A 16,590-nucleotide genomic window follows, 5' to 3' on the forward strand; every position below is an offset into this window, starting at 1 on the left:
AACGTAGAAAATTCTCCTTACCTTTAAAGCTTGCCTTTCTCAAAGAAAAAGCATCTATCCACTTTATCGAATAGTTTAATACTGAAACAATCATGGCGGGCGGAAATGTTTGCTTTCACCAATTTGACAGAAGTGTGTCACGGTGGCCGAGTGGTCTAACGCGCTAGCAGAGAAACGTCGTGATGGCTTGGGAAGTATAGGAGTTCTCCTCGGAGCAGGGAAGTTTGGAAATACCGTAGGGAATATAAATCAATCTACTCGATCGGAGATTAATTCAATATCCGTGGGATATGCACATTTGTGACTACCAACAAAAAAAAGATTCCAGCCCGGTTTTAAGACGTGGATGCCTTCGGCATTCCACGTAATAAGCGCTACAGCCCAACGCACGAGGTATTCCACGCATGTGCAAGTATACTAAAACCACTGACCAATTGGCTGCAGTCGCTCCAAGTTGTTTACTTGGTTAAACTTCGTTTAACCTCATTTAAAAGAGCAAAAATAAAAATAATCGCGCAGCGCGTATTTTGGTTCATATTCTTGCTGTGCTCTGCACAACGACGACGTGAAATCACCAAATTTGAGGTCTTGACGAAAACGCGAGCATACCGCACATGTGAATCTTCCATTCTCCACTTTTACTCTGAAGCCGCTCGTACCAATTTATTTCTAGGATGTGCGACGTGAACAAGATCGAATAATCGCGAGCAGGAGTCTCGAGAGAAACTTACGATAGAGCAAATTTATAGTTTGAGGTGACGTTTCGTTCATGTCGCCGTCGTAGATCTTAAAGGGGATATGTCACGTTATTTTACCGTGTTTAGGGGAAATCTATAGTTTATCATGAGTCTAAAACTCGAAAATGGTCATATGGAATTCCTTTACTGATAAAATTATCGTTACATCACAGTTAAGATGATTCAGAGCGCAAAAACGGCCTTTTTCCAAGCGATTTGCCAAAAACTTGAAAAACGTCGGGCCGAAATCGAAATTGGTCTATTGAAAACCGCTCTATGATACCGTAAATACCATAGACAACAGCATGAAGCTAGTGTCCGCCACAGAATGGGAAACAAATTTCTCGTTCGCCTTACCCGTAGGTTTCTTCCTTCATTGGTGTTTATTCTTTCTTGCAGCACTTGTAGACCTCTGGCTGATTCACTCTCAGGTTTCTGCGCCCAGAAGTGTCCAGCATTTATTACCTAGAATCGCGAACCAAAAAAGAAAAGCAATTCTTTTACTAAGCCAAACCACTGGGATTTATTGAGCATTTAGCCAGGTTCCGTATTCTCACAGTAAGACTGGTACAAGCATAGAAACGAGGCTAATGTAAGGAGGCGGAGGAGGAGGAAAAGGGGAGAGGGGGGGGGGGGGGGTGCAACTAATCTGCATCAGTTTCCATTTCACTCTCTTCCAGTTGGACGGGGGAAATTCAGAACGCTTCTGACATACTTCAGGTTCACAAAGGGAAATTATTTTTATTGCTGGTAGACATTGATTATTGACAAGGTCTTTGGCTTAACGTATAACCTTTAAAACAAAAGCTAAGAACTACTCAAAATTGCAACGGAAAAAAAAGGATAAATTAGGTAGCTGTAAAAGTCAAAAACTTGGTTCTAAAACGCGTGAAAAGAAAATGAAACTCCCTAGTCCCTACCCCGAACACATACACAATCACGGTTTTACATACAATTACAGAAACTTATGCAAAACTAATCAAAACTAGAAGGTTCAACAATTCTGCCGATGAAGCAATAAAGAATAAAGACCCACTTAATTATGAAAATGCTACTACTGCATTAACGGTACCACAAAAACACGGCATTTGTACATGACCTGCCATTACCAAAGACTATGCATTCGACAGACTCTTAGCTTCATTTGCAAGCTACACTCAAATTTGAGGATAAACATTTGTCTGTGAAGTGTAAGTGTCTAAATCCAGATGACAACAGCATTACAATAATATAAAAACGACTGCTATGTCTCGCGGAGTGTCATTTTCACAGGAAAAAGTATTCAAAATTGGAAATTGGTCTCCATGAAAGTGATCATCGGGTAGTTGCGCAAAAATACTGAAAAAAAAGCTGGAACCAACAACCGCGCTTTTGCAATGAACTTGCTCTAGATCTGAGCTAAGAGCGCCGATCTCAGAGCTGTTCACTTGCAAGTTTGCACTGTACCTCGTAATAGGAGATGTTTGAAAAAAAGGAAAAGATCTACATATTCTCTCTAACAAATTGGGAATTGTCACACGAACATTTAGTTTGATCACACAAGTTGATAAAGGCAAATTATTAACCCTTTCATTCGACAGATCGAAACGTTCATTCTCCTAACTAGTACCCTAGATTTCTTTGTTGGGTAGTCATGAGAATTTCGTGTTTAAACAAGATCAAGCATCTTGGGCTAATAATTATCTTCATTCTCAATACCTGTCTGACTAACATTTCATTGCAATTGTGAGGAGAAGTTACATGCTGAACACCCCTGGCAGTCAAAGGGTTAATTAACCCCCACACTGCCTTTTTGGCCCTGGTAACAACTAATGTTTTGCATCCTTACCACTGATGTAACAATTTCCAAATAGCCCATTTTCGGAAGATTGATCTGTCAAAAGCAAATCAAGGAAGGTTACCAGAATAATTTAACATAGTAAATAAGATAGTCTGTACACAACAATTAAGCAATAGACCTTATTCATAAATGGCGGTCACATTTATAATTCGTTTGTCCACGTGCAAATTAGCCCACCAAGCCTCATTTTAGAGCAAGAATTCTTTTCAATTCACTGTATGGTATATGGCTTGGTAGTCTAATTTGCACTTTGACAAAAGAATTATAAATTGACCGCCATTTATGAATAAGGTCTATAGAGGACGTTTTCTGTGTTTCCATAGCCTCATCTAAACACGAGGGGGAGTTGGGAGAATTCTCGACAGTTATGCAAACCCTCAGCTGCTCTCGGGTTTGCATAACTGTCTCGAATTCTCCCAACTTCCCTGAGTGTTTAGATGAGGCTATGGAAACACGGAAGAAAGTCCTCTATTGCTTTTATAAAACATTTCCCAAAGATAATTCGACAAATGAAGGAAAATGCTGGTTTTTTTACTTCATGATTGAAACAGATTTTCTTGACACACGCTCATATTTCCTACCAGCTAATCAAAACGCGCGTCTTACATCACATAACCAATCAAAATTCGTGTGATGTCATAGCCGTGTTTCCATACTGTCACCTAAACACAGCTATTATGACCAGTGAGAGTGCACGTACTATCGTAATTATTTTAGGAAACAAAATTACACATGGTTTGAATTACAGTGAATGAAACTTACGGAGGGACGACCCAAGACCCAACGTTTCCACACCGTAGTGTTGCAATCCTGGACAAAACTAATACTGTGACACTTTTTTGCTTCATTCTCCACATCCAAACCAATTTCTTCCATTACGTAAATCTTCATGTTGGAGACCCCCCTCTCCCCTCAAACAATGCTAGGGGCCAAATAGTTCGACTATTTCCGCTGCTTCACAAACAAATTTGTCTTGGGTGGGGAAGGGGAATATTTTGTTGGATGGAAAAGGGGAAGGTGTTGTTGTTGGGCCTTTGTTATAATTATTGTCCAAAAGAACGAAACTTGAGACAAGTATCAACAATTCATTTTTGTCCAGGATTGTAATGTCTCCATCAGGTGTAAAACAAATTTGGGGGCAATGGACCTTGTTTCTAGAGCTGAAACAAGGGTCCTTTTGTATTCGTTGATTAACATTCTTTCTTTTCAGTGGGATGTAAATAAGCTTGACGTAAAAGGCCACTGTCACTAAGCCTTAAGGAGCGTGTGTGGGATTAATGTGGAAAGGACGCTAATCAGTGAGTATAATATAAAAGGACCCTTGCCTCAGTCCTAGATCACGGAAGACAAAGACCCTAGCACGAGCGTTAAAAAGTTGGGTCTTGGATCGAAAAGTTGTAAGATGTCACGTGGTGTGGTAACGATGTGGAAAACAGCTAAATTCTTGCAATAGATCGTAATCTCAGAAAAATAAAAAACCCCTTTAGATTTCCTGTATTTTCCCATACTGTTTTACTTCTCAACGACCATGCTTGGTAATAAGCTCAACAATAAAATCTCAAGGCATTTCCCCACCACTCATTTATGAGGGTGCCATAAGTTCATTACAGTAACCTGATTTGGGTCACGAAGTCCCTCTGCACTGGCGTCCCTTGCTGACAGAGTCGTAGCTATCCTAAGCGTGTAAAATGGACACAAGAACAAAACCAACGTTAACTCATCGCAAAAATAACGGCGGGCTTTAAAATACCACATCGACAAAAAGAGAAACGGGAGACAACAACACTTCTAATGTGAAAACGCAATGGTTCTATACGCCCTGTGTATCGGTTTTACATTTTGACACACTTGGATCTCTGTGCTCTTCCTTAAAACGACGTGAACTTGTGAAATGTGAGGCAACATTAACGACCTGAACACCCGACAATAAATCTTCAATGTTCTTCTTGAACTAGTCTACCATACTGTCAAGACCAGTTTCATTCCAGCGTAGTTCCTAATCAATTTACACCTGCACAACTTTGAATGCCATGGCCACAAAAAGATTGCAATGACAAGAAGTTCCGTCAATCTCGACCCCAGAGCTCTTCCCTTGACTGAGGGAGAGAAGAGCTCTGGGGAACCCTGAAACAAGGTGTCTTTTCATTGGTTTTCGTGAAGAACAACGAACAGCGTCTCTGATTGGTTCATTCATGTTAGCACGAGGCGTGAGCACGCGCCGTAAGGTTCAAATAGCCAATTTTTGGCTATAAGAGCCCTACGGCGCACCTTCTCCTAGACAGAGTTTCCCAGAGCCTTGGGTCGATCCGAGGCTCTGGTGACGAGAATAGAAGTACTGCTTAAACACGGCGTTAATCCTGCTGTCACCGTCTCTCAGTGACCTGTGACGTGGCAGGATCGAATTGAAAATTGTGGCAAAATAAATATATGTGGCAACTGACAAGCTTTTATTAAGGATCTTTTTCTCTATCCCTTTACCATCCCTTTTTAATATATATTTTTTGTATTAAATTAGTGCAATTTAGAGTGAACTTAGGGTAATGAAAGTAAGTAGGATTTGTAATTTATTTCATTGAATGTTGTAAATAAATACTTAAAAAAACAGATTGGGTGACAATACTGATACTCAAGTAAAGCTATGATCCTCACAGTTTCATAACTGCGAGGATCATAGCTTTACTTGATTTCATATCCGCAGTTCATATATGATCCATTTCATATATCATTTCATGGTTAATACTCATACTCTCACTGCACACGCCTGACTTTGGGTGGCCTGTGGTTTACTAGAACTAGCCTGAGAGTGGCTTCAACATTTCGATCGCGAATGACTGCAAACCAAGAGGTCACCTTTAGGCAAGCAGCCCCTCGAATGCCGCCGTTAGCTTGCACCGTCACACGTGACATTTCCCGATTCCTAATCATCCGTGACCCTCTACATGCAGAGCTTGCTTGCTGGCAAACTGACCTGCTTGTTCGAAGGCGTGGTTTCTCACCAGGTTCAGGGTTCCGTTCTGCTAACTCAATCTTCCGTTCCATATACTTGTCCATTTCCTTGCCTCTAGCCGCTGAGATGAACAGCTTTAGTGGCATTCGAAGATGTCTTATCAAAAGGAAAATGATAAATAATTATGTTATGGCGAGAGAATTAAGTATTTTTATGTCTTCATTGAATTAATCCCAAAGAGTAAAATCCATGACTAGTTTGGATGCTACGAATGAGCTAAATGAGACTTGTGACAGACTTATCCACCATGTCCAGAAATGGACGAAAGGTAGAAGTGATCTTCGCTTTTAACTGGACAAATTAAGCTATTGTCTTTTTTATACACCTTATTCAAAAATGGCCGCCATTTTAGTATTTGTTTGTTTGATTGTAATTTGGCCCTTTTTGGCCTCGTTCAAGATTAAACATTCTTTTGAATTTTACATTTGAAAGCGAGGCCAAAAAGGGCCAATTTGCAAGATCTCCGGATCCCAAGGCGAGCGACCCAACGACAGGGCTGCACTGCCGGCTTATTAATTCTGATCAGCTTCCTTTTTGTTCTAGGCATCTGAAACTTCTTTCTAAAATACTTTTTCACCAGTCAATCAATCAATCATTTATTTTAACAAGTTACGTCAAAGAGCTACAAAACTCGTTCAAAATACGAACGTGTATAAATAAACTTTATAATAATTACAGCCATATAATATTATTCAATTTTTAAAACAACAAAGAGCCACGTCATACTAAAAACGTGACTTGAGAAACTATAATACTCGTTCTAAAAGCAGTTAAAAGCTACAATTGTGCAATTGAACAACGAGTCTCACCTCATTTTAATGGCTTTGTAGACAGCTGGCATGACCGTGTTGGATTGCTGCTCCATACCAGGAGGTGGTTCAAACTCGATATATGCTCTAAAATGGGAAGAGGAGACTAAGAGATTGTTCAATTGAGGTCTTCATTTCCCCTCAACCCAGGAGCACATCGTAGAAATTGCCTCGAGTACAAGTTTACATTTTAAATAAGCGACTGGACCCCTGAAATTCCACTCAGAGCTGAACTCTTTTTAATCCAAAGGAAAGGCAAGGGAAATGAAACAGACCAAATTTTTAAGAGGAACTGACAAACTACTTTGATCTCTCCAGAAATTGCTAAAGTAAGTCTGTGAAAACCCAAAATTAAATAAGGAGGCACCTTTTTTCATAAGGAGAAAGTATAACCGTCTTGACAGTGGAAATGTATTCTTCCATCATCTCTTGACAAATGTTTCAGCTAGATAACTCGATTTCATACTAGTTGATGCTTATGATGGAAGATACAAGTGCATGGCATGTTGTCGCAGCCCGAGGACTTAACAAACCTTGGTATGAGTCAAGTGACAAATTAAAGCTCCCAAACCTGCTATCCTCAAAATAGAGAGCTTTGCCTTTGCCGCACTGTCGGAACAGTCTTGCAATCGCTGCTCTGTACAAAGCACCATGAGGAGGCATGTTCCTGACCTGTGAAATGAAAGAGTGAGGCAGGCAGTTTAAGTGAATAGTGTTCGTATCATCTAGCACTTAAATGGGTTCTATCAACATTGCATGCTGACGGACGGGATATTTATAACAATAATAGTTATTATTATTATTGGCACTGGTATTATTATTATTATTATTATTATTATTATTATTATGCTCACATAAATTATTTCCTGTTTCAAGGTTGCACTGTTCTTGGCTGAAATTTCAAGGACTCCAAACACAGAAATCGCTGGTAAGATGGGGTTAAAAATAACTATTACTGGATTACAGCAAACACCCGCATATAAGAACACTTTTTCCAGGTTTAAGGCTGATCGTTTTCTTATTTGAAGGGTACTTAGTGAGAAATCAGCCTGAAAGTGTTCTTAAAATGTTTTCAAAATTGGTTTCAGAAATACTTCAAAATATATATTACTAGAGGGTTAATTAACATTCAGTGCTGTTTTGTAATAGTTTCATAGTTTGTAATGGTCCTGAATACCATAGTACTTTGATATAAGTTACTGTACTGTATTGTTTTCTTATCCTAATACCCTTTTCCTTTGTATTGAGAACAAGTTTTATTTATCAGGCTGAATTTGTTCTTATTTATGTGGTGCTTTATTGGCCAAATTTCAGCCTGATGTTCTTAATCCACTTGTTCTTATATGCGGGTGTTTACTGTACTTGGAATTCCAACCTTAAAAAGTGACCAATATTTTGCTTGTAGCGTTACCATTATTTTGAGGCTGTCATCTATTACAAAGCAATCTCTAACCAAATATAATTGAAAAAATGTCAAGTTTGTACGGCATTCTTTGAAGTTTTGTAAAGCATGGAGTCTTGGGAAAAATTAAGGAGTCACTGGCAGATATAACAAGAGGATTTACTTACACAAGAAAGCATCATACAATTATAATTCTTGAGTAATTATTATTGTTCAAAAGTGGATGTATAAAGTGTAATTATTAAACCTTGTTGCCAGGAATTCTCTCCTTCTTAAGGAGTAGAACAAGAGAGGAGCACGGGACTAAAAGATGCAACACCATGGGGAGAGGGGTAATTTTCTTACAATAACAGTGGTACAGGGATCATGTCCAGACATGATTTTCATCACTTCAGCTTCATCCAAGTCACTTGAAGAAAAGTAATTGGGATAAAATGCGCCACAGATCACAAGCTAAAGGAGAGAAACATAATCAAAGTTAAGTAAAGCTATGATCCTCGCAGTTATGAACGCAACAGGAGCAAGTACGTAGAGGAGCCTGAAATATTTATGACCTCAAACAGGGTTTGAACCTGTGACTTCGGGATACCAGTGCGACGCTCTAACCAACAGAGCCACGAAGCCACTGACGTTGGGAGCTGGCCACCCGTGCGTTCTAATTTTCCCGTGAGGAATGAATCAATACGTCTATAACTGCGAGGATCATACCTTTACTTGCCATGATTTTATATCTGCAGTTCAGTATATGATTCATTTCATATATCATTTCGTTCATTGATTCATTCCTCACAGGAAAATTAGAACCCACGGGTGGCCAGTTCCCAACGTCATTGGCTTCATGGGTCGGTTGGTTAGAGCATCGCACCGGTATCGCGAGGTCATGGGTTCAAACCCTGTTGAAGTCCTGCATTTTTCAGGCTTCTCTATGCAATCGCTAAAATTGCATCTATAACTTCGAGGATCACAGCTTTACTTGATTTCATATCTGCATTTCAGTATATCATTCATTTCATATATCATTTTGGTCATAATCAAAGTTATCCTGCAAAAATTGTCCAACATACTTTGAAGGTACAGCATATCGAACGAAAATAAAATAAAATAAGGGAACATTTTGAGTCAAATTATGGACTAACACATGAAGCTTTTCATGATTTTATAGATATATTTGAATGAAAAGAAAACAAAAAACAAACAAGAAAGGCTGGTGATGGCATTCCAATAAGTTGCACAGTGAAGTTGACTGTAGGGTACAAGAAAGCATCATGCTACCCAGGGTCAATACAGAATACACAATTTTCAACAACTACCGCTAGATATGGTATTCCAGGTTCAACGGTTTCTCAAATCTTTTCATAAGAGGTTTTGTCTAGTTCTTGCGGCTGTCTGGAACATTAGACTTCCAATTACCAAGGGCCTTTTCCCACACAAACGGAAGGACTCAGCACCAAACAGTATAACGGGAAAAACAAAATGATGAAACAAGGAACGTCATAGATAATGTGACATGATGGGACATTACAAAAACAGCAAACCCCACCATACATTGATAACCAACTGATAGAGGTTGGATTTTGAGATCAAATAATCATCGTTTGAGGCCTAATTAGGCCCAAAATGTTATTGATCCTAATTAATTAAGATTAAGATTAGGAGCAATAACATTTTAGGCCTAATTGCCTAAAACGATGTTAATCTCAAATCCAACTTTTGTCAGCTAGTAGTCATTGATGGTGGAGTCAAACATGCTGTCTTGATGTTTTGTTTCACTGTGTCAGTGTTTCATGGTCGCGATAGGATGGAAGAACAGTTTTTTGCCTTAACTTGATCACCCACTCCAATAGCACATTGGTCATGCTTGCATTACTTAACTTCAGAAGCAACACCAACCTTCAAGATGCGCAAATTCTCTGCTGAAGTGCTATTTCTATAAAAGAAACATTATAAATAATTATTAATTTACAGAAGTTCCACTATAGGCATGGCTCTTAAAAAGTGAGCTGTTTTCCCTTTTAACTTGTCTTATAAATCTGTGAGACACTACTGTCCTGGCATGCAAAATGTTCAGTACCGTGGCTCAAAGATGTGGCGTTCTTTAAGTGCCCCTGTGATAAAAAAAAATCACTTCCTTTTTTTCTTCAGATTCTTAAAGTGTATTTTTATAACAAAAGATGATAGAAAAGCTTTCAGAACCCGTCGGTCAAAATGAGAAACAAGTGACTCCCAATCATAAAAACAATACCAGTAATAACAAAACATTAGAGATCTGACTTACTTATGATGAAGTGGTTTAATGGAAATGATGTTAAAATCCTTCAGCCTGTTAGTAAGTTCTTTAATAACTTCCTCAACCTGGAATTTAAGCATTGATCTTAATATTGAAGGACAATTTTTCTTCTTTTCATTCACAAGGCAAAATTTCCGTAACATGGAAACTACAGCAAAACCAAAAGAGATGTAGTTGCAAAATGGATACTGGTTAGGAGCACTGCAAATTGATGCAATTTGAGAGAAAACACAATTTGAACGAAATTGAGATTTTGCCGAAATGGAGAAGTGATCCGTGCACTCAAGAACGGTGCATACTAATCTTATTGCGCATACGATCTGCGCATCTCGAGATACTCGGATTTCCTATTGGTGATGCTTACTAATACTTTGATATTTTTGCACGGTTTAAAACTATCTGGAGAAAGTATATCTTAGAGAGTACTACTGGTATCCAAAAAGAAAACTGGGGGTAACAATGCACTTTTGAGAGATAATTAATTTAATAACGCTTCAATTTGAGAAAGAATGTCATATATTGCTTTGTATTATAAAGCTTTTTACAAATATTATTCATCAATTATCTTTGAAAAATGTGTGGTTACCCCCAATTTACTTTTTGGATTTCAATAACACTTGTTAATATCTGCAGTTCCTGCATAATCATAAGCCAGGGCAAAAATACCTTTGAATTAGAAGGCAACATCCCTAATTGGACAAATTATTTGAGCAATAACAGATATTTAACAATTATTGGACGAGGTTGAGCAAAATATCATGATTTGTTAGTGACGAGCAGATCGATAATTTATTATATTTTGCTGAAGCCGAAGGCCGAGGCAAATAATTGACCTGCGAGACACTGACAAAATCAGGATATTTTGCGATAACCGAGTGCAATAATTATTTTATTATTCGATGATTGAGTTAACTTTATTTTTCACAATTCCCAACAATTAAATCTTTTTCTGAAAGCTCAGGAAAGTGAACTGCCATTTTCACACAAGAGCGTGGTTTCAATATTATTATGCATGAGCGGAATATTATTTGCAGCAAAACACTTATTTGTAGACAGTTATTTGCAGGTCACGTGGTGGATTCTCGGCCAATGAAAAGGAAGGAAAAAATCCATCGAATGACAATTGTTATTGTCTCTTGTAGACACCAGAAAATTTCAGTTGGCTTCAACAGGATTTTTAAAACCTCGTGACCTCTGAGATGCCACTGAAAATGCTCGATCAACTAAGCTATTGTGATTTTGTTTTGATTAATAACCATTAATGTTGATTTGATAACAACAGGGTAGATCTTGTTACCTCCCTGATGCGTCCTGCTTGCATAAAGTTTTCATTGCACCAGTTCTGTTCCCCCTAGAATGATCATTGTAATATGGTATGAAAGACCATTTAAAACAATCTCACATTACCATCAGCAGACATGTCATGTATTAGAAAGCACTCATAAGCTAGCTGCCTTTCAATTTCTCTCTGAGAAGCATACAACCAAATATTAGTGTTAAGTAAAATAAAAAAAGGTGAAGTAACAATTTTGCTCTTTTCAAAGACTAGGAGTTAATTAATGATCAATTTAAACATGTCTTCAGTGTTCGAAACTCCCCCCCCCCCCCCCCCCACATCTTACTCGGCCATTTTCCACCTCACATAAAAAGAATAACGAAAGAATCGCTTCATTGCAAATTTTGGCCAAGAGCACTGTGGCACAGACAAAGGATATCAGTGGTCTTTTTAACAAGGATGTGATGTCAATGGTGGGGAAGGAACATGCCTGACACTTGCCATTATGGTTTACTGTGCCACACATGGTTGTTATACTGCTAATCAAATTGAAACAGCTGCACTCCACTAATGATACAGTTAGTGACAGTGAGGGTAATCTCAAAGTCATAAGCAAAAAAACAGAACTTTTAAGAATTTCAAATTTATCAAAGCAAGAACAGAAAAAAAAGCAAATGTTTGCTTCCAGTTTCCCTGGAACTCCAGCACTCCACCACCACTATAATCACTTTCACTGCATTGTCACTAACCCTTGGAAATCCTTTCCTTCTTTTCAACATACTCCACTCCTAAAAAACAAACAATCAAAAACATGCTTAAATGTTAAGAGCATAGTAAGGCCTTCATGTAATCTGTGACTTTGTAGTGTTTAAACTCGATCACTTACAATTTCAAAGTAAGCAGTTATAAAAAACAAAGTGATCTTTTGGAAAAATCCCAAGCTCCTAGACTTGTATACATTAAATATCAACGTTTAAGGCACGCAAAAACTATCTTCCATCAAACAGCTCATTCTTGCATTAAGTTCTGACTATGTACTTATTGACTGAGTGGGAAAGCAGAATGGGCATTCATTTGGCCGGAGGTCATGGCGTACTGACCAAGTGTAGCAAGGTCCATGCCCCATGACCAAGGGTCAAACACTTTCCTGTCCAGCCGACCTAAACTCGGTCAATAAGCATTTTATCGTATGGGCTCTTCATGCTATTCACAAGCACCAAGAAGATGAAGTTTGGGCAAAAAAGTTAGAAAAATTTGCACAGAAAGATTATCTTATATGTTGTCTGTATTTGCTTTTCTGGCTTTAAACACCTTGGATGTTTACAAGCAACAAAATTCTCTCAAATCGCACCGCGTATTCCAATCAGGGCCCTATCAACAATAATGGCTTTTTCTGGCCCTCCTCACTCTAAAGTGTACCTCCCTCATGTAGTGATTTTTCCAATAGTTTTACAATGAAAGTGCCTGCCGGGCTGTATGAGCCACATGATAAACTGTAATTTTCACCTTGTAAGCATTGAGAACTGTGATGCAGTCACTATATGAGAAGTCACTCCAGGCCATCTTCTTGCTGTATTAATGGAACAATAGGCACGATTAAATACACACATCACTTAACTATACATGTACTTTTAGGGAATCTTTTCTAACATTGTGTATGTTATCAATAAGTATAATAACATGATTTTTCTCCTGCAGTTTGGAATAAATTCAAGTAAGTACTCACACACTTTTACAAAGACAACAAGAAATGCAGTTTTCATGTAATAAAGTGTGCTTATTTTATTCCAAACTGCACTTGAAATCATGTGATTACATATACTAAATGGAAACATACAGATTTAATGGAGGCCTCAGTGTTAAATGCATACTCAAATGCACGGGGAACTATAACCATGGACATATTATGAGGGACACCAATCAGGGGTTTCAATAACTTTTGCAGATGACTGGGGTAATCAATGTAAGCGGCGGTCACTCTTACCGTTTACAACGGTTTGATTAAAAATCAAGGCAGCTAGAGTAGCCGGCGGTGAGAGACAAATTTCTGACAAACAGACCACGGTATACCGCCGGTGACCGGCTTCCTAATGAAACCTCTGACCGGTATGCACTTTTTTCCATTTCAGTTAATCTTCCCTACCTAGCCGGCCCTTTCTCTTTTTTGTTCACCAAAATATACAATATTTATTGTATCAGGGAAATAAAAGTTTTTGTTTGTTTTTTGTTGTTCTTCCATATTCCCCCGCTCCCCTCCATTCAATGTTGAATGTTAGGTTCTACTGTGTAAGGAGAGTGTAAGGCTGCCAAAATGGGCCCATTTCAGCCCCAATATTGAATGGTGGGGGGGGGGGGGGGGGAGAGAGATCTAAAGTACCAAGAATGTGAAATAACTGTTTGCTTTTAATATACATGTATGCATGTCTCCCAACACAAATAATAATTATTATTCCCGAGTGTCCGAGTGTAGTGCTCGGCACTCCTTAAGATACAAATTTTGATCGTACACAAGACTTTTCTTTGCATGTGACTAAACAATTTTACCACATACTGTACCTGTAAGCTTCAAATTCCCTTCTGTAAGGTTTGGCAAAAAACGACTGCAAAGATAGAGCAGCACCTACAGGGAAACACAAACAGTAAATAATAAGAGTGCATATCAGTCTTTTTAGATCAACTACTAAACTTTCTAGTACATAACCAATCCAATAGTATAGCAAGAAAAAGTAGAATTTTTTGGAGAAAATCTACGTAAGAACTACGGTACGTACAAACTATAGGAAGGGATAACAACCGAGAGTGTATAATTATAAGCGGAAAATACCACTTGAGGGTTACAGCAATTAACCAAGGAATTACAATATCATACTGGTGATAGGGCTGTCACAATATTGATGAAAAGGTTGCGCTTGGTCATCGTGGTAATTACAATAATAATATAGTCAGAGTATTATCACTTGTCTCACAATGCAGTTGCTTTAAATGTAGATCACAACGTTTCGACTGCCAGTCTTGCCAGTCTTGCCAGGCAGCAAGGTCGACTGGTGACGCTCTACCTTTTGTATCAATTTACCAGTAAAACAACATAGGATCGAAATGCCCCAATCACAGCCGACCAATGTGATACAAAATGTGGAGTGTAACCAGTCGACCTCATCCAGTAAGCAGTTCAAATGTCGCGATCAACGTCTAAAGTGCCTACATTGTGAGACAAACGATAACACACTACACCATGCTGTCACAAACTGGCAAGAAAATGAACAACAGTCAACCAACAATCAGTCAGTTGGCAGATTATCAAGAGAAATTAACAAAAGACTTCAAAGCTTTGCTGCGATTGCTATCTCGAGGTTGGTGATCCACAAGAGAAGCAACATTTTGCTACATGCCAATATGCATATAATCAGATGAAAATTAATTATCAAGAACTGCCTTGCAGAAAGTTGCGATCGCAGGAGGAGTTGTTTCATAGTAAACCCTGCCTCTGTAGAGATGTATATTTGACGAAAAGTAACCAACAGTTCACAATACCAAATGACAGCCAACAGGTTGTACTAATGGCCAACAGTTGGCCGATTGTTCATGAAAATGTTGGCATTTGTTAATCACCTGTTCCCTGTTGTTCATTTTACCCACAAGTCTGTTCACAGACAACTTCTAAAGTTTTGGTAAAGAATTGGGCTACACCAGTAACATTTTTTGCCAACAGTGAATTTGTTTTCTTGCTTATTATTTGACACTCACTGATCACAAGACATTCCTCGAGGCAGCCAAAAACATAACTCAACACCAGCAGTTTCCCCAGATGGACATCAATCGGCAACTGTCCTATCACTTTGCCGATAAAAGTGAGTTCTCCATCGCAAGGATTTATGATGCCATTCCTCATGTGTATGGTCAGGGCACCAACCTTCAGCGAGCAATAAAATATGCACCATTGATCAGAGCTCTGCCAGTATGAACACTAATATCAAGAGAACAGACTATGCATAGCTGGATAAATAAACTCATTGTCGATGAGATTTTCGTCCACACCTAAGTAGCTTAATCAAGGTTGAGAAATTTAAGTGGTCAGCCTTAGGTCAATATTCCTCTTGCCGAGATCTTGCATATTCATATGGCACAAAAACTGGACGGTTTTCTTATGCATGGTTTTGATTTGACAATGTTCCAAGAAAACAATGAGAAGAAACTTGACCATGCAGCAATGTTGTGCAATGCTGTATTTAATAGAAAAAAAATTAAATGCAAGTCGGTTCCCACACCTGCTTCAAGAGGAGAACTGTGCGTTCAATGTCATCTGTGTCAGGAGGCTGCAGTGCCAGCTTTAGTATTGCCTTTGGAGGGCCAATGTCAAACAGTTTGACTCGCAAAACCAACTGCTCAAGGGGACAACGCTAAAATGGGAACAGAGAAGTTAGGCTGAGGAAGTGCTAGTTCCAATGACAAAGATGCAATAGTCAAAATATGACCTCAACACCTGTCCAGCATTTTTTGAAGATCTATGAGACAACATTTACTTCCTCCTCCATCACACTCGAAGAGTTTCCAGAAATTTAAGGAGATTTTGAAAAGGTCTCATTCCAAAATTAATATTGAGGACTTTTCATGACTGTCATTAATTTTGTCAAATAGTGTGAGCTTAAGTAAATGCCATGGCATGGTGTTACAGGTGTTTGAGATTCTGATAGCCCTAAGAAACTTAATAGTGATTTACAGCTGAAATTCAAGCAAGAGCTTAAATCACTTTACAGACCTGAATTTCAGGGATGCCAAATTGTGGAATGAATGATTCATAAAACTGCTGCGTCACCATTCTGAAGCAATATCCAGTGGACACACGACCAGCCCGACCTACAGAAATGGATAAGGAGTTTTAAAGTATCCTATAAATGAGGTGTAAGTCAAATCTCACACGCAAGTGTTAGCTATGCTTAGCCAATCACTGTTTCAGTCATTTTTATGAAACCACTATTATGAAGAACTCCATTTAATAAGAATGAAAGAAATTATTAATTATAATAATTATTATTTGAAGTGCAGGTTATAGATGAAATTGAGAAGTGATCCCTACACTTATTAATTTTCAGCAATTGTCTCTTATAGAAACCCGAAACATTCGTCACAGTGGCCTCAACATGGTTTGAACCAATGACCTCTGCAATCACTTCTCAATTTCTTCTACATGTATAACCCGCATTTTAAATATACATTTCTTTCATTCATCAGTCC

The 16,590-nt window shown here is 38.5% G+C and overlaps 1 protein-coding gene and 1 long non-coding RNA gene across 4 annotated transcripts in view; one reads left to right on the forward strand and one right to left on the reverse strand.

Moving 5' to 3' along the window:
• Positions 1-16,590, reverse strand: part of LOC137985936 (ATP-dependent RNA helicase TDRD9-like) — a 67,826-nt gene that overhangs the window by 27,322 nt on the left and 23,914 nt on the right. For all 3 annotated transcript variants that reach the window (XM_068833380.1, XM_068833379.1, XM_068833381.1), the window contains exons 12-27: positions 16,115-16,212; positions 15,624-15,755; positions 15,103-15,268; positions 13,915-13,978; positions 12,865-12,928; positions 12,108-12,146; positions 11,380-11,433; positions 10,071-10,147; positions 9,686-9,722; positions 8,141-8,248; positions 6,965-7,065; positions 6,394-6,480; positions 5,546-5,680; positions 4,192-4,252; positions 2,566-2,610; positions 1,095-1,202 (exon numbers count right to left, since the gene is read on the reverse strand). In XM_068833380.1, the coding sequence (XP_068689481.1) occupies positions 1,095-1,202; positions 2,566-2,610; positions 4,192-4,252; positions 5,546-5,680; positions 6,394-6,480; positions 6,965-7,065; positions 8,141-8,248; positions 9,686-9,722; positions 10,071-10,147; positions 11,380-11,433; positions 12,108-12,146; positions 12,865-12,928; positions 13,915-13,978; positions 15,103-15,268; positions 15,624-15,755; positions 16,115-16,212 (1,376 nt within the window). The remainder of the gene's footprint in view (positions 1-1,094; positions 1,203-2,565; positions 2,611-4,191; positions 4,253-5,545; positions 5,681-6,393; positions 6,481-6,964; positions 7,066-8,140; positions 8,249-9,685; positions 9,723-10,070; positions 10,148-11,379; positions 11,434-12,107; positions 12,147-12,864; positions 12,929-13,914; positions 13,979-15,102; positions 15,269-15,623; positions 15,756-16,114; positions 16,213-16,590) is intronic.
• On the forward strand, positions 6,661-8,135 carry LOC137985938 (uncharacterized). The gene is made up of 3 exons (XR_011119440.1): positions 6,661-6,722; positions 7,270-7,321; positions 8,054-8,135. It is a non-coding gene; the product is annotated as an uncharacterized lncRNA (long non-coding RNA).

Source organism: Montipora foliosa, unplaced genomic scaffold (assembly GCF_036669935.1).
Source record: "Montipora foliosa isolate CH-2021 unplaced genomic scaffold, ASM3666993v2 scaffold_117, whole genome shotgun sequence".
NCBI lineage: Eukaryota > Metazoa > Cnidaria > Anthozoa > Scleractinia > Acroporidae > Montipora > Montipora foliosa.